We start from the raw sequence: 18,442 nt of genomic DNA, 5'->3' as shown, positions 1-18,442 counted from the left end.
ATTTATTGATTATTACAATATAGTAAGTATTTCAAAAATTTTATTTGAAAGTGCATTATCATGCAAAAATATTTTTTTGAAAAAAAAAAGACCCTCATAAATGAAACAATTAAATTCTCAAAGAAAAAAGAAAATATCTAAGTTCAAATCCAAGGCTTCCGTGAAAATTTTAGAAAAGAAAAGAAAAGGTAAATTTAATGAGGAAAGGAAATTTAAATAAATAAAATAAAAATATTTATAATAATTGTTTACTTAGATAATTATTAATGAAAAGGAATAAAAAGTTAAAAATAATGGATGTTGCTTATATTTTTCCAAAAATACTTAAGATATACACATATCAATAGTTCAGAGCCAAACACCAAAAAAAAAAAAAAAAAAAAAAACACACATATCAATAGTTTTTGATTAATAAAAAATAATAAAAAAATATTCAAAAGTTTTATTAAACTATTTTTGTTTCCTTTCTCTTACTTATCACATACGAGTGAAAAATTAGATTGGTTAAAAGAAACAAAATCTATTCTTTTTCTTTCCTTCCTTATCTTTTCCTTTCCTCATATTTTTACAATCCAAACGAATAATTTAAATCTTTTCCTTTCTTTTCTTTCTATTTTATCAATCCATACATAGTGTTACTATCATTCTTTTTTGAAAAAAGGTCTAGAAGTTACTTATGAATATTGTGTTGGAAATAAAAATGGAAATGACTATTGACCCACTTTTTTTTTTTTTTCTCCCCTTTTTAGGGTAATAACGATGGACCCATTTGGTTGAGTATTGGTAAAGTATTTAAATTCTTCTCCTTATTTTCCTAACGAGGGTCTAAGCGGGAAAAACATGCACCAAGTAAAGTTTAATATCTAAGTGGGAAAAACATGAACCAAGCAAGTGGCATGATTATTTAGGTGTTTAAACGAGTTTAATGTGCTATCAAAAACAAAAAAAAAAAAAAAAAAAAAAAAAAAAAAAGATAAAAAAAAACGAGTTTAATGTAATTGTTTGATTCTAAAATAAAATTTTGTAAGAAGTTAAAGATAACTGATTGTAACCTTCACCGGCCGCTTTCAATTCACGTCTGTCAATTTTTTTTTTTTTTTAAATAAAAAATACTAGTGACAATTAGGATGATGTGCCGTTCGTCCTAAATTGAAAAGGCTTGAGTTTTCTAATTAAGATCACATTTGCTAAGCATAATGATTCTGCTAAAAATATATTTGGTTATTATTTTGAATTAAATTTAATGTTAAAAATTAATTTCAATGTTTATAAAGAATTAAGTTCAATATTTAGTAATTGTAAAGAGTTTTATTTCTTTTCATAAGTATCAAATTTGGTAAAATTAATTAAATATATATTTTTAGTTTGGGATAGTCAATATCAATTTAAATATACTTTAAATATGATAAAAATACTTATTATTTAAATGATTAAATCTCAATTACGAGATTTTTTTTAAATGAATAATTATTCTTTAAAATAAGGGAATAAGTATTCTTACGAAATAAATATTTTTAAAATTTAAAATATATCAAACATAATATTAATAATCAATTTTGTAAAATAATTATTTTATTCCTATATTTATTCCAAATTACTAAATGTGTCCAAGTTTTATTTTTTTTTTTAAAAAAATACTATATAATTAAAGGCAACAAATGATTAACAATTATGTTAGTAATGATTTCACTTATAATTATCCCCACTCAAGACAAATAGCATAACTCATTTAGGATCTGTTTGATATAGCTGATAAAAATAGAATTTTAGTTTGTAAAATTTTGTATAATAGATATTTTTGAAAAAGAACTATTATTAAAAAGTTAATAAGTGTTTGGCTGTAAATAAAAAAATTATATTAAATATTCAATGAGTTTCCATAGAATCTAAAAAAAATTATATTCAATGCTCATTAAGTTTTCGTATAAGCTAAAAAAAAGATTTTTTAAAAAAATATATATAATTTGGCCTTCTCTAAAACAACTTAAAAAAATATTATTTTTTTTTTAATCAACAAGTACTTGTTGACTTTTGTCAAACATTTTTATTTTTTTAACCACAAAGTTTTTAACCTTCAAATAGAGCTTTTGATTTAAAAAAAAAAACTTTACCAATCAGGCACTTACTAAAGTTGATGGTACCATTTAGTGATCTTTGATGGTATATGAGTGATCTCCATCTAGGCAATACTATATTGGGAAGAAAGATGATAAGGCATTTTCCTTTGTTTTTGGTTGGAGAATGTAATAGATTTAAGGGTAAATTTTATTTAAGATTCTTTCATTTTATTATGATTATACTTAGGTGCCACATTTTTGAAAAACCTTCTAATTTTTCATAGTTATCAAAATAGATTTATTTATTAGTTTATATTAGTTAATTTTAAAAGCTTAAAGCCAAAGTAAGTTAAAATTTATTATTTTAAAATTTAATAATATTGTACAAATATAATTTTTCCCTTAAACTGTTCAAAATAATTGATTAAAAGAAGTTATTAATAATTTTCTAAAAATATGAGATTTAATTGTAATTAAGGCAAAATCAAGAAAGTTTGTATGAAATTTTTCCTAAATTTCCTACGTTCAAATACAAATAAAAAACCAAAACCTTAATTGCATGTAAAGGCCCTTTGATATGAAGAAATTGCATTTTGGCCTTCAAATTTATAAGGTTCAAGGAATTGAAAGATGTATCCTCCTTTAAGGATATAATTATTGTAATTTGATTAAAAAAAAAGATTTCAATTTTTTGCATGCCGATTCAATTGAATTTTTGACAAGCAACAATTAATGGTTTTGAAGTGTTAAAATGTAATTTTTTAAAAATAAAATGACATAAATAACAACAAACAACTAATGGTTTTGAAGTATTAAAATGTAGTTTTTTTTTTTTTTAATAAAGGACATAAACTACAACAAACTAAAATTATATAGTCTAAATTGTAAAAGAATTATATTTTAATATTGATTAATCATGATGAAATCGTTCATTATTGTTAGTCAAAAGTTCCTATTAAATCAAAATTAATAAATTGAAACTTGAATGTGAAGCATTACAAATTTGAGAACCAAAAATATATTTTTTTCAAACTAAAAAATACTAAACTATAATTAATTTAAAAATCAATTTTTGAAATCAATTTTAACTTAAAATTTTGAATTCAATTGGATTCAGATTTAAAATATCTCTTCTCATTAACACGTATTTAAAAAATAAAAAATAAAATAAAAACAAATGAGTTTTTTCTTTTTTGATAAATTGAATAAAAATTACACGACCATACCTTTTAAATCTAAAATTTAAATTTTCACCAGGTTGGGTTGTCAAAAGGTCAAAAAAAAAAAAACAAATAAGTTTGGCAAAGCTACAGTGCTACGCCGATCAAAAATTCAATCATTCTTAAATTTGGCCCTCAAAGTCAATATATATATATATATATATATAAGCGTGCAGATGGAGCCTCTTCCATCTATATATATGCGTGTGTATTTTGCCCTCGATTAGTGTACAAAATCTGAGTGGCTCATATTAGCTCCAGAATTTATGTGGATGGAAGAGGCTCCATCTCCATGCTACTTTTTCCTGGATTTAACTTGTGATGATTAAATCCATCAAACATTTTTTCAACTACGTTAACGTAAATGCTTAATTCTCTTTTTCTTTTCACGTTTTTTTTTTCAAGGAAAAAAAAAGAAAAAAAGATCATTATTTTGTTGGAGGTACTTTTTGTTTCCCTCCCTTGTCATATAAGAACCTTTTATCTTGTCTCAAAAAAGAAAAAATAATAAGAAACTTTTATCATTAACCTGCCACCAAAAAGATCATTATTTTGTTGCAGGTAGATAGTGGCCTTCTCGTCTTCTCTGCCTCTAACAAGAAAGTTGTTTTATTCTATTCAACCAACACATACACACACACACACACACATACACACAAAAAGAGGAAAAAGAAAATTAATATTATATTTATTGCTTCAACAAGCTAAACGACCAATAATAAAAAGTTATCCTGTGAGACTGTTTAATGGTGCGATAAAAATCAGTCTTTTGGGATCCCAAAAATCTAATATATATTATCCTTCAGTTTTATTTTTATTTTTATAAGGTCCACAAAGTTTCTAGTCATTTAGTAATGCAATTTATAAAGAATTGTTCACAAAATCAATGAAAATTAAATGGTTTACTGCAATAGATGATTATATACATATACATACGTTTCTCAAATTAATTCTTAAAACCGTATCCACGAGAGGTTACTCATCTCACTAGTACAAAACACACACACACACACACACACACATACCAAAAAAATAATAATAAAATAAAATAAAATAAAATAAAATGGCGTAGAAGAAGAAGTTCCATGGCAATATTCACGTAATCAATTGGAATTACTTCAATATCAGCTTTTATATTATGCTCCGATGCAAAATTAATCATTTCTTGTTTCTCTTTCATTCCTCCAATGTTACTACCACCTACTATCTTCCTTCCTGTTTTGCCAAAATTTATATTTAATTGGTTTTAACTTTTAATTTGTTGACAAAATGTTAATATTATTTTCAATAATTAAATTAATAAGCTATGGTATACATACTTACCCATAAGCAAGTGAAAAACAGGTAACTCGAGTGGTTTCTCTGGTGCACCAACCATAATTAGCTTCCCATGAGATTTTAACAGATCTATCAAAGGAAGAATGGCATGTTTTGCAGAAACCGTGTCAATAATTCCATCCAATGTGCCCATGGCAGCCTTCCAAAACATCACCCAAAAAAAAAAAAAAAAAAACCAAACTACTTCCATATGATCTTTGTCTCGACTGACCAAAAATGAATCAGCACCAAGTTGTTGAATAGCTTCCTTTTTCTTGCTAATTGAGGTACTAATCACAGTAACATTAACCCCCATAGCCTTGACAAATTTCACAGCCAAATGTCCAAGCCCACCAAGCCCAACAATACCCACATTCATACCAGGCTTATCAAGTCCAAAATACCACAAGGGTCTGTAGACTGTAATCCCAGCACAAAGCAGAGGAGCTCCAGCATCAAGAGGTAGGCTATCAGGAATAAGGACTACATAGTGCTGGTCAGCAACCATGGAGTCAGAATAGCCTCCATCGGTGATAGTTCCATCATGGTACTTGAAACCATAGGTCCATATCACTTTTTGGCAGGAATTTTCGAGGTCGTTCACATAGAAATTACATGAATCACATGCTCCTACTAGGCATCCCACACCAACTTTGCCCCCAACTTTGCACTTTTGGACTTTGCTTCCCACCTCTGTCACTATACCCACTATCTCATGCCTACCATTTTATTTTGGTTAGATTCATGTAAGGGTTGCTTTTGATTTTATTGAAATGAATCAAATTTAGATTCATGCCTTTTTACTTTATTTAAAAAAAAAAGAAAAAAGAAAAAGAAATTGGTGTTTGGGCGTTCGTGTATGGACCTCACTTTTGCACAATAGGGGAAAGAAAGAGCGAAATGTCCAAACAAATGAAAGTGAAAATTATTTTTGAAAAACCACCCGGGATTGAACCCTTTACCGGAACCCCTTAAACCATTTCAAGGGAATACTTCATTTATATCCTTTAAAGTTTGGATTAAATACAAATTATTCTTTACATTTAAAAAAAAGAAATCATTTACATAAGTAGTTTAAATTTGCTTTTATACTCTTTTAAAGTTAAATTTTTTTAAGTTGCTTTTGCTTCTTTTTTTTTTTTTTTTCCCCACAATAATTAAGTTGAAAACTTTAAAAGCTATTTTTCTTTATTTTTAATTAAATTTTATTCAAACTATATGACAATTTTAAAAAAATATATATAGGATAATTTTAGTTCATTTAGTTTTTCTAAATAAGTTATATATTTGATAAATAAGTTTAGTTAAATATATTTAAAAAATTATAATATATTTAGTTAAATATATTTGATAATTATAATACATTTAATCAAATATATTTGATGAAAAATATCACTTAATAAAAAAGCTTATATGATAAAAAGCATAACATCCTTTTTTTAAAAAAAAATTAAAAAACTATCACATAGTTTAAATAAAATTAATTAAAAATATAGATTAAATTTTTTTTATATTATATAATAAATTAAAAATATATATGTAATTTAAAAAAAATCATAAATTTATTTTTTTTAGGATTTTTAAAATGACAATTGATAAGTGGAAATAATTTTTTCATATATTTTCACATGTAGATGAAAATTTAATTTCTTAACCTATATTTTTCCACTTTAAAATAAATATTTAAATAGAAAAAAACCATCATTTTAATAAAAAAATTATATTACTGTTAACTTTACTATCAATCAAACGGGACTTAAAAATAATTTAATTTTTTTAAGAGTATAAATGTAATTTTATTTGCCACCTGGAAGACGCATGAACGACTTATCAGAAATTTAAAAAATATTTTTATATTTATTCAAAATTTTAAGGGATGTATATAAAATGTTCCATTTTTTCAAAAATAAAAAAATAAAAAGTCTGAGAGATTTTAGGAAGAGAACATTTTATTATACACTTAAATATCTATGGTTTCTTCCATCAAACGCATAAACACCAACATTCAATTAATCATATATATTCTGTCGACCCTAAAGAAAAATAAAAAAAATAATAAAAAAAGGATAAAAAAATATCATATTTATATGAATCTGAAAATTTCATTATGTAAAATGTTTGTATGTATACAGATTTTACCCGGGCACTACAGGGTAAGTAGAGCTGCCCATTCGTTCTTAATCAAGTGTTAGCCGGAGTGGCAAATCCCGCAGTACAACACTTTAAATCTCACGTCCTTCTCACCAGTTTCCCTGTTACCAACAAAACCAACAAAAAAAAAAACAAAAAGGTTTGCAAAATGGTAAAAATTATCTATCCAGCTGAAACTATTTTCTGCTGCGTAGCTTTCATAAATAATTGGTGTTTTTTCACATTTTGACTTGAAGTACTACTATTATATATAAAAAAAAAAGTGGACAAATTGAAGAGGGAATTGAAGTAAAATTGAAGAACCTTCTGGAGAATTTGAAGGGAGAGAGAAGACCAGAAGAATCAGTGGCTGCCCATCCAAAAGCCTTCACTGGGTGCTCTTCCTCTGCTGTTTTGGCCATTTTTATTTCTCTCTCAGACCAAGATGTGACCAAAAAGTGAGAATGTTTTGTGGTAATTGCTACGCAGGCAACTAGAGAAAATGCCTTGCATATAATAAAAGGATTTGGCCTGGACACTAGTCTATCAATAATTGATGAAGGTTTTGAGGTAATAAGCGAGCAAATCAAATCTCCAATACCAATTATTTTAAACTAATTCCTCATTTCAAATTTATTTAACATTGTTTCTTTATCTCTTTATGGTGACGGCTAACATATATGGGCTAAGTATTACGTAGGGTGGCAAAACATTTTTTCTTTATTCTCTGTCATGGTGATTGCTAACTAACATTATCTGCTTATTTTGCCTTTTTTTTTTTCCTTAAAAAAATATGGTAGATGTCGTACTATATTTTTTTCCTTAAAAAAATATGGCAGATGTCGTACTCTGGGATGAATTTTCAGTTTTATTTTTTATTTTTGGATTTTAGAATGAGTTACTTTTTTTTTTTTCCTCTTTTTCTTTTAATTTTTACAAGGGGGTTGAATTAGGATAATAGTTGTATTAATTTCTAAAAGTCCACCCATCCTTTTTTTTTTTTTTTTTTGACATGGAGACAACATAGCTGCCTCTTCAAAATATAAGGAAAAAAGGAAAAAATTATATCCTGGTTATATTTTTTTAAAAAACAAGTGAAAATTTTTTTTTTAATAAATAAAATTGTTCTTGTAATGGGACTGATGTAACATATGCAGCCAAGCCGACCCAACTATTTGTTTGTCATTTCACGTAAGTGACTTTTAGTGGAATTATTGGGCAACCGTTGAATTCTTCCATTCATTTTGTTATTTATTAATTAATAATACAATTTTTATTACATACCAGTGAACATAAAAATTTGTATAAGGCTGAATTTGGACATGATCAATGAATTAAAGAAAAATAACAAATTGAAAATAACATTATGGATTAGATATGTAAAATACTTTGATCAATGAATTGAAGAAATATGTTTGAGCCAAAGTAAGTATAAAATATTCAATCCCAGAAGGATTCGAATTCTCAAAATATTCAATCCATTAATCAGCCATTTATGCTGTCGCAATGTATAGTAGTTTCATTACCAAAAAAGGACCCAAAAAATAACAAGCACCATCAAACAATTTGGTTTTTATTCATTGTTGCGGAAGACACTGAACAAATCTTTAACAAAATACCAATAATAGATAATGAAAATAAGGGCTATTACATAATACTCCATCTCTATATTCTTGCGTCGGAATGGGTCATATTCCCAAACCAAAAAAAAAAAAAAAAAACACTTGATTAATTGCTAGACTTTAACGTGTTTCCAATATCGATGACAAATCGATATTTAACATCTGCTCTGGCAAGGCGCTCCATGGCAGTATTCACATAATCAGCAGTAATAAGCTCAATATCAGCTGTTATGTTGTGTTTGGCTGCGAAATCGATCATTTCTTGTGTTTCTTTCATCCCTCCGATTAAAGTACCGGCTACTATTTTTCTTCCTGTTGCATCATGCCAATCAGTTAGATTTTGTTAACGCAAAATCTTATAATGTAATTAATTTCCAGTCATACAAAAACTACATAATTAAATATTTATATTATGTAGTATCCTATTAGCAGTTAATTATATATATATATATATATATACCGACCAGAAAGCAAAGGAAAAACTGGTAGCTCAAGTGGCTTCTCTGGTGCACCAACCATAACAAGCTTTCCATGAGACTTCAACAGACTTATCAAAGGAACTAGAGGGTGTACGGCAGAAACAGTATCAATGATACCATCCAATGTGCCCACAGCAGCCTTGACAATAGGAAAAATTGAAAACATTAAGGGGAAAAAAAAAAAACATTGCACAATTAAAATGATACTATCCCCCTAAATTCATCAAAAACAATTTGTTTCAAAAATTCTAATACGTACCTTCATGTGATCTTGATCGCGACTCACTAGGAATGAATCAGCACCAAGTTTTTCCAAAGCTTCCTCTTTCTTGTTAATTGAGGTACTGATTACGGTAACATGAGCCCCCATAGCCTTAGCGAATTTCACGGCCACATGTCCTAGCCCACCAAGGCCAACTATACCAACATTGATACCGGGTTTATCGAGTCCAAAGTACCTCAATGGGCTGTAGACCGTAATTCCAGCGCAGAGCAGAGGAGCCCCTGCATCAAGAGGTAAACCATCCGGAATCCGGACTATGTAGTGCTCATCGGCCACCATGTCGTCGGAGTAACCTCCATAGGTGATGGTTCCATCATAGTACTTAGCACCATATGTGAGTATCATATTGGGGCAGTAATTCTCAAGGTTGTTTTTGCAGCTTTCACAGGAATGACAAGCTCCAACCATGCATCCCACACCAACTTTGTCCCCAACTTTGAACTTTTGGACTTTGTTACCCACCTCTGTTACTACACCAACAACTTCATGCCTGCAATTTGCCCAATTGAGTTCAATGTTTAATAGTTCGAACTTCCAATTAATCAAGCTAAGTTTGTGTCAATTCACAAAAATAATACACTTACAAGACATTGCATCCACGAAGGTACCTATTCTAGAAAAATTCTTGAAAGTTTCTTTTTAAAATATCAATCTTTTCCAGAAGAAAATTCTTAGAAGTTAAAAAATTTTAAAATAAAGAAAATTATAAATAATAAAAGTCAATGTTAATTACTTTTTTGTTTTTGGTACCGTCAATGTTAATTACTTTTTTTTATTTGGTACAATCAACGTCAATTACTTTGTCAACGCAAATAGTGCCCCTCATAATTAATAATTACTTAAGTTCCTCGTACATTAAGCCCAATAGATATGGTTCTAAGTATTTTCCGGTCAAGAGCCATGCCCGAAACAAAAAAAATGAGATAGTACAACAGTAGCAGTGATTTGTTTTATGGTATTATGAGATTCTACATCTTTCTTTCCCGTCTAACTAGTTGCCTCGTTTTATTTATTATTTTTTTTTTCTTTTTCTTTTGGCTGCGATAGTTGCCTCGTTTATTTTGGAAAGAAACGTTATTCACCAATAAAATTAGGTAAGTTATGTCTCTATATGTTTTTGGACTATTTTCCATGCATGATATGCCTATTAAATGGATACATTTATAAAAATATCATATAAAAGACGGTTAAATTTATTTTAGTATTTTAATTTCTCTAATATCTGTATAATTGAAAAGAACGAAAGGAGTAGATATATATATATATATATATATACGTACCCAGGGACAAGAGGGTAAATAGAAGTGCCCCATTCATTCTTGGCCATGTGCAAGTCCGAGTGACATATCCCACAGTACAACACCCGAAATCTTACATCCTTTTCACCTGTTTTTCTGAAATTGAAAAAAAAAATTATTTTATATTAGAAAAAAATCATGAAACGAATAATATATATATATATATATTAGATTCCTAAACATAAATCAATCTTTAAAAAAAAAAAAAAAGTACGGGTATTTGTAAGGCGAAAAGGGTTATTAATAAATACAAATATTCTTATGGAACACAAAACAAACCAAAAGCAAGTTGATTTAACAAAAAAATTAAAAAAAAAAAAAATCAAAAGCAGATGCTTGTTTGGTAAGGTTTATGTTTATGTTTTCGGTTTTTATATATTTGTTTTTTTTTTTTTGAAATAGTAAATATATACAATATTAATGATAAACACTTTGAAATGATTTTCAATTTGTGAAAACGAACCTCCGAGAGAAATTGAAAGGAGAAAGAACACCGGAAGAATCTTGCGCTGCTAATCCGGTGGCCGGAATTGGATGCTCTTCTTCTGCTGCTTTCACCATTTTCGTCTGTGAAAAAATCGAAAAGAAAAAAATATTACAGAAAAAAGCGATAAGAAGATGGGAAGATATGAGGGAGAGAGTGAGATTGATCAATTTGCAAGATTTTGGTTAAGGCGGCAATAGAAAGAGGTTGGTGGCATTTATAATGTAAGTTTCATGGCTATGGTGGCTTTGGTGACTTAGTATGTGAGCTAATTATTGAGCGCCACTATTTTCAAAACAAACTCTACCTTTGTAGCTTCCATTTCCGTCACTTCCAAAATTTTCTCTTTTTGCTTGGAGAATTTTGAATTTGTAAACGTGGACATTTTCTTCTCGCCTTGTGTGACAAGCAAAAATCATGGACAATATTAATTTAAACAGCTACCGTTGAAAGTTCCTTAAATTTTGTTGGTGTGTGCGGACTCACAATTAAAAAAGGGGTTTTGAATTTTTGCCGACCTAAGTTTTGGGATGGTAATTAATGATGTGACGTACTGGGTGAGGTAACTAATGGTCCGTACACTTTTTTTTTTCGGTTGTAACCAATTTCTACTAGAAACTTCTTGTCAAAAAATAAAAAAATAAAAAAAAGAAACTTTTTTTTATGTGAAAAAAAAATTTCAATACTTAATGCATAAGTTTTTTTATTATTATTTTATTGAACATCGACTGAGTTAAAATATTTATTAATGGTTGAATAATACATATTTTAGATCAGTCAATATTCAATAAAATGCAAATAAATAAAAAAAGCAAAAACTATATATCGGTTATATTTATCAAAAATATATATTTGTGATTAATATATTTATTCATTCAAAATCAGATATGTAAAAAAGGTTTTCTCTATATAAAAATTGAAGCCGTTGCCCGGCTGTTTTCATTATATGTGTTCATATCAAATTAAAAAATGCATTATTATAAACACACTATAACGTGTATATATATCTCTATATATATATATGAAAAAAATAAAAAATAAAAACAGAGATCACAGAAATTTGCGAGAATAGTCGCCTGGAAATGCATGCTCGTAAGAAGGATACAAAGCATCCAGATTAGGCTTGAAGAACAATAGTCGCTGGCATGTTCATACGACAACATCCCATGAACTTGGAACTAATTTCTCTCTACACTTGTGCATGTGGACTGCTCTTGCCTAACGCTTTACAGGTCAGGAAAGTGGTTTTTAATTTTTTAACTTTCTTAATTTCTTTATTTTTGGCTTGAGTGATTAGGAAAAGAAACTTAATTCAGTTATTTTTATCATATTTTTGCAATTTGAAGTGGAATAGCAACGGCTTACTTCCTTTTCAAAACAGATAAACAACGCAAATAAGTTATTTAGACCTTAACGAAAATAGCAATGTCCCTTCTTTTTTATTTATTTATTTTATTTGTTTTCAGGTGAACGATGGCTCTTGTATTGCAGTCAAATATTTTTTATAATATTTTTAAATATTGTGGCATGAAAAAAAAAATGAGATATAAGATTTAGATAAATAATAATGACCGATAATAATAAATTAAGACTTAGGTCTTTCTTTGCATATCCTTTACCTACCCATTTGTTTAGTCAAGACTCAAAACATGTTTCCGTCCAAGAAAACAATAAATGCAGCTTACCTGTCTTTAATTAACACGTCTACATGCCTTCCATATGAATTCGATTGATACAATTATCTCTTCATCCATTCAAACCGAGTTTAATTAAAACATTACGATTTTTGTCAATAAAATAATCAATTAACTAACACTTTATTTATACCTATCATATTTTTCTATTCCTTAAGGCATCTCTTTATGTTTTCTTTTACTATAATGCTCCATCTTTCCCTGAAAGATGTTAACATGACATGCTTAACATGGATAGAAAGATAATAATGTCCTACTCAATTTTTGAAATTTTAATTTATAATTTATATGAACTAAACTCTTTTTTTGTTTTTCAATTAATTCTATTGATGTAATGAATTAGATATGTTTCCTTTTTTTTTTTTTCCAAATAATTTTTAAATGACTTTCTTTTCTTGGGAAATTTGAATTTCATACGTTTCTGCTTCTTTTTTTTCTTTTCCCTTTTGCGTTTAATTTACCATCTTATGATTTTTGCTCGTGTACTTATATGTTCATTTCGTTCGTAATTAATTATCTTACAGAACAATCAAACGAAATATAAGCTGCCAATATTCCAGAGTCAAATTAGCTATGGATTTTTTAAGAAAGAGTGTCATGCTTTCATAACTAATTTGACAAAGTTAAAATTTTGAAGAAAATATCGCAAAACTTTATAATTAGGCGGCCAAGAATGCCTGTGACGTAAGATTTCTGCCACGTGCTGCTACATCAACAGTTCACCTCATTGTGTTTATTATTCAAAGATCTCGTGGAACAGAAACAAAACGGCACATATACATTGCAAAACAAAAAGCACCTCAAACAACGACAAGATCGAGGCAAACATACATGAATAGAGTACAGGACCAAACTCGTTCAGAAGAGAAATTTAATTGGCAAGCCGCATATCTAAGGAAGGACAATAAATGCATATGCCAATAAATGGACAATGAAAAGGACGAAAGGTAGAAGAAGCTCATTGATTCACATTTGCGGATCTAATTTCGTAATTATATGTTTTATTTGAGGATTGCAATGTGAGTATAGAGTTTATGGATTTCATTGGTGCTCAATTGAGAAATTGCATTTTTTTCTTTAAACTAATATCATTCATACTCTACAATCTACACGAGTGTAAATGAATATTTCGGAAACTATAAGCAAGTTGAAATTTTGATAAACCTTAGAGGTATCAATGTAATTGTTTTCAAAATTTTAAATTTTTGATTTCCCAACCAACCAAAGATTTATTTTTATAAGTAGTTTCAGGTGTAAACCACACCTAAGCTGATGTCAGCTTAGGTGTGGTTTGTACTGTAAAATTTTCTTCGTTTTTACATAATGTGAAAATTTATCATCATTACGTGAGAAAATAATCACTAGTCTAATAGCAACTATGCTGTGTGGTTATTAAAAACTATGCCAATGCACCCAACAGATGGGTAATGGGCACATAAATAGGAAAACAAACTCAAGAGCAAGACTTTTTATGTTTTTTTGTTGAATGTGTGTTGTCAATACAGATGAGGCATCGATATTTAACATCTACATTCATAATAAAAAAATTAAAAAAAAATGTCGGTCCACAGTTATGAACGTTCACATTATCCATTTTGAAAATTTGGAGGGTCACAAATGAAAAAGCTCTTGTTATGTTGTGTTTGGCTGCAAATCACCCGTCTCTTGTGTCTCTTTCATTCCCACGATCTTACACCTAACCCACCTTAAATAACGAGAAGAGCACACATGCGTGAACGGAATACGGTAGAGGACCAAATTAATAAGCAAACCATATCTAAGAAAGGACAATAGATGTATGTGCCAAAATCCAGTAAAAAAATAGATGTATATGCCAAAAAAGGACAATGACAGGGACGAAAGGTAGAAGAAGCTTAAAAATTCACGTTTGAGATCCAATAGCGCCTCCAATTATTCTGTCTGCTGTTAGTTTTTTTTTTTTTTTTTTTTTTTTTTATTTTTAAATCACATAAAAAAATAGACAAACATTCAAAAAAAATGTTTCTAATGATTTTGTTTACATATTCTGTCAAACTTATCTGATAAAAAATAAATAAATAAATAAAAACTATCAAGCTGACCTTTTTTTTTTTTAAAAACTTTATCAAACATTGTGAAACTTATTTAAAAGTAGAATTTTCAATAAAAAGTCAATTTTTTCAAGAAATTTTTTTAATAAAATATATAAATTAATTAATGGCCATAAATAAAATTTTGCACATTAATATTAGAAAATAATTTTAAAATGTTCTATATATTTATGCTATCTAAATTTAAACGATGTTTATTATAATATTATATAAGTAGCAATCTACATTCTCCACTATTGAGGAATATTGCAACGTGAATCAAAGAGTTCCAAAATATCGAAGGCCATCCAACATAACCCAATTAGCTTTTTCAGACCATTGGTATGCCAACATTGGCAATGAATCAAATTTTATAAAGAAAAAAATTAAAGATAAAATTGCATTTTAATACTATTTTGATGAAATTACATGCTGAACGTTCAAAATTAAAGCCTACAAATTTAGGCTTTCAACTTAAAAGTTATTCCATATTAGTCTAATTTCTAAATTATTCACAAAAATAATACACATCCGTAGGGTGCCTACCACAGAGAATTCTTGCAAAAATAATAATTATTATTATTATTTTCAATATTGGATTTGGATAGATTCCAACTCTGAATCTTTATCAGAAAAATTCCAGAAAGTTAAAAAATTGAAAACAATAATATAAATCATATAACTAAAGTCAACGTTAATTATTTACGTCAATGCAGATTGTACCCAAGTTGTAAAGAGAGGCTAGTAAGGTACAATAAGGGGAATTTGGCCTAATACCCCCATAGGACCGAGCTTCATGAATTTTACCCCCTCAATTCATTTCTTTTTTGATCTACCCCTCCAATCTTTTAAAATTCCAAAATACCCTTATGTGTTTTTATTTTTATTTTTTTTATATGTTTTTTTCTTTCCTTTCTTCGACTTTTCCCCTCCATCTCTTTATCCATAACCAGACCTTAGGAGCCCTCTGTTTCCTTTCATGAATCGGCCGGATTGTAAGCGTGGAGACTGCGCGTTTTGAAGGAGATGGTGAAGAGGCGACTCAGAGAGAAAACTGCAAGATTTTAGAGAGCCCTAGGAGCAGAAGCAGAAGCAACAGGTAGGCAACAGCTCTAATTTTGATTTTCTTTTAGTGGTGTTGGGAATTTTTTTTTTTTGGGAGAAATTGTGAAAGAGAAATTGTGAAAGTTGTGTTCTGGTTTTTTTTTTTTTTTTTTTAATAACGGTGGTGGTAGGCATTTCTTGCTAAGAGATATGTATGATGATATGATGCTGGATGGAGTACAGCCAACTAGGGATACATTCCATTCTGTCATCAGTTAGTGGAAAGGTGCTTTCATGTTTGTTATCATGGACTTTCATTCTTTCTGGAATTTTTCGTTTGATTGATTTTGTTTTGTTGCAGGTGGATAAGCAAAATGCTCATTTCTTTGGTGTTACAATCAACGAGCAACAAGCCGAGTGTGGTATTATAGAAAGAGTTACTTCAAATGCACAAAGCAAATTTAAGGTATGTATATTTCATATTTTTGCATTTAAATTGTTTATATACCATGTTTGATGACTATGAACTCTATCTCTCTCTCTCTTGCTTTGCATCTGCATTTTCTTTTGTGTTGCTGGTGTGACATTAAATTTATAATCTAATTGCTTTATTTTCCAGTTACTTTATTTCGAGCAAGATGTGAATGGCGGTTATGGTTTGGCCCTACAGGTACCATATCTTCTTTCCTATTGTGTCTCCAATCCATTTTCCATTTTATAGTGCATATGGTTTTTGCATTCTGAAAGCTGTCATGGTTGTTTAAAAAATTTGAAGCATAGATGGAGTCAACAGTGCCAATGATCATATACAATTGGTAGAAATGTTTTGTAATAATCTTGTCATGTTAAACTTTCTGCTGTTATATCCTTCAATTTCTAAGTACTATGCGTCTCTAATTTATTTTCAAAGCATAAAATTGTGGCTGTGAAATTGTGATTTTGAATATCACACATGGGTAGAACTTAAAATTAGTAACCTACCTGTGAATGTGACAATGATGCTCAACTTCTCTTTTCAAGTGAATGTCATTGCATTGTTTCAAGTGGTCAAGTGGTATTGGTGTGGCATTTCAATGTATTTCTGTTCAATCCTCTAACCTCATTCCCAAGGGCTTTCTTACTTGCAATTTGACTACAATCCTTTAAACAATTGACTTATATAATTGTACTATGATTTTATGTAGCATGCTTCTTTTTATTTTACTTTGGTTCAGCAAATCTTTACCTTTAGTCAATAATTTTGTCATATGGAAATGCTTTTTTTCCCCCCACCCCTCATCAAGCCATCTAAATTTCAATATATATCATTGACACACAAAAATCATGACAGTCAATTGCCTATTTAATTAAAATTCATTTAGCAGAATCTCTTCCTATGCACATGCATTTGACATTAGTGTGGTCTCTTTACAGATGGATAATTGATCCTCCTCTGGAGGTCAATGTACCATCAAAACGCACACCATGGCCTGATGCCCCTCCTGAACTCCCTAGCAATGAAAATGTAGTGTTGGGCATCCAAGAGCATGCTGTAAAGCATCCTACAAAGACCCGCACATCTAGATCAAAGAGATGAAGCAAGAGAAAGCATGACACAAGAACGGTGGACACACAGGTTGCTTCAAAGCATTCTGAACAAATTTGAAAATCTTAGCACGAAGACGGCTAGAGATGCATGCTGCTGTGTGAATTTTAGGCATCATTCTTCAGCATCATAAAAAAATTTGAATTGCAAAGGCTTATTAGCACAGAGGCAGATGGCCTAACCTGGTATATGTGAAAAGAATCCTTCACGCTGGGCCAGTTGATAACAGGCATTGGAGTTTGAATTTTCACTTAATTTTTCACAAATTTTTTCTTTCTTTTATATATTTTTGTTTGGGATATCAGGATTCTGGTTCAGCATGAGGTATGCCAGCAAAGTCTTGCCGTGTCTGCTACCTTATAGGACTTTGTATCCAATATGTTTCGAATCTTATACATAATCTTGGAACATAGGAATTATAGAGTTGTGTTCAGCTGGATTTTCGTAGAAAAAAAGATACCAAAATGTAATAAACAAAAAAGAAAAAAAAAAAAAAAAGGAAACTTCCATATTTGTGAAAGGATCCAATTTCTTCCATATTCAGATTTTGTTTTTAGTTTTTGTACTTGATTCTCGTGTCAATATGATGTGTAAGGAAGGATGATAATTTAAATGGATGGTATCAATCACTTTTACATGAATGGCTCCATGGTAGTATGTCCAAATGAGACTTGTTAGGAGGGAATTAATTGTCTGGCTTTTGTAAACTATTTAAATACATGGATACCTATGAAAGTGTCAAGTAAAAATAACAGTTTTCTCATTGACTGTCTCGAATACAGGTAATAATATTAAAACAACTTTTTTGACCATCCCTCATTTCTATCTACCCCATTAACTTCTGTCCTGCTACCACATTAAATGTATACTGTGTCTTCCTCTCTCTTTCTCTTTTGTTGGTTGGGTACCTTTCAGCCTTCTTTCTTTGCATTGACGAACATTGCAGAAAATCCCAAAATCTCTTCAGTTCAGTTCACTCTCCCTGCATCATCTGAAAATATTCATTGTGGAGCCCATACACTTCAAAAGGATGTAATTAAATTGTACGTTTTTGCAGATCGGAGTTAACGATTACCTGGTATGTGGATATATATACATAATTTGGCTTTATGCTACTTCTTTACATAATTTTTTTTATCATTTATAATAAATTTTTTCCA

The 18,442-nt window shown here is 29.2% G+C and overlaps 1 protein-coding gene, 1 long non-coding RNA gene and 1 pseudogene across 2 annotated transcripts; 1 reads left to right on the top strand and 2 right to left on the bottom strand.

Annotated features, from left to right (window-relative positions):
- Positions 1-3,801: 3,801 nt before the first annotated feature.
- On the bottom strand, positions 3,802-7,241 carry LOC107425061 (probable mannitol dehydrogenase; annotated as a pseudogene).
- Positions 7,242-8,269: 1,028 nt separating this feature from the next.
- LOC107425065 (probable mannitol dehydrogenase) lies at positions 8,270-11,320 on the bottom strand. Its single transcript, XM_016034997.4, has 6 exons — positions 11,198-11,320; positions 10,870-10,973; positions 10,389-10,502; positions 9,085-9,598; positions 8,811-8,964; positions 8,270-8,658 (listed from the first exon to the last, which is right to left on the bottom strand). The coding sequence occupies exons 1-6, from the start codon at positions 11,273-11,275 to the stop codon at positions 8,453-8,455; spliced, it is 1,170 nt and encodes a 389-aa protein (XP_015890483.4). The 5' UTR covers positions 11,276-11,320; the 3' UTR covers positions 8,270-8,452.
- A 4,768-nt stretch (positions 11,321-16,088) lies between these two features.
- LOC107407386 (uncharacterized) lies at positions 16,089-17,764 on the top strand. The gene is made up of 3 exons (XR_009639727.1): positions 16,089-16,163; positions 16,317-16,367; positions 17,111-17,764. It is a non-coding gene; the product is annotated as an uncharacterized LOC107407386 (long non-coding RNA).
- Positions 17,765-18,442: the final 678 nt, after the last annotated feature.

The sequence above is a fragment of the Ziziphus jujuba genome, chromosome 7 (genome assembly GCF_031755915.1).
Source record: "Ziziphus jujuba cultivar Dongzao chromosome 7, ASM3175591v1".
NCBI lineage: Eukaryota > Viridiplantae > Streptophyta > Magnoliopsida > Rosales > Rhamnaceae > Ziziphus > Ziziphus jujuba.
The sequence above is the reverse complement of the archived record's forward strand: the minus strand, read 5'-3'. Positions and strand labels throughout refer to the sequence as shown.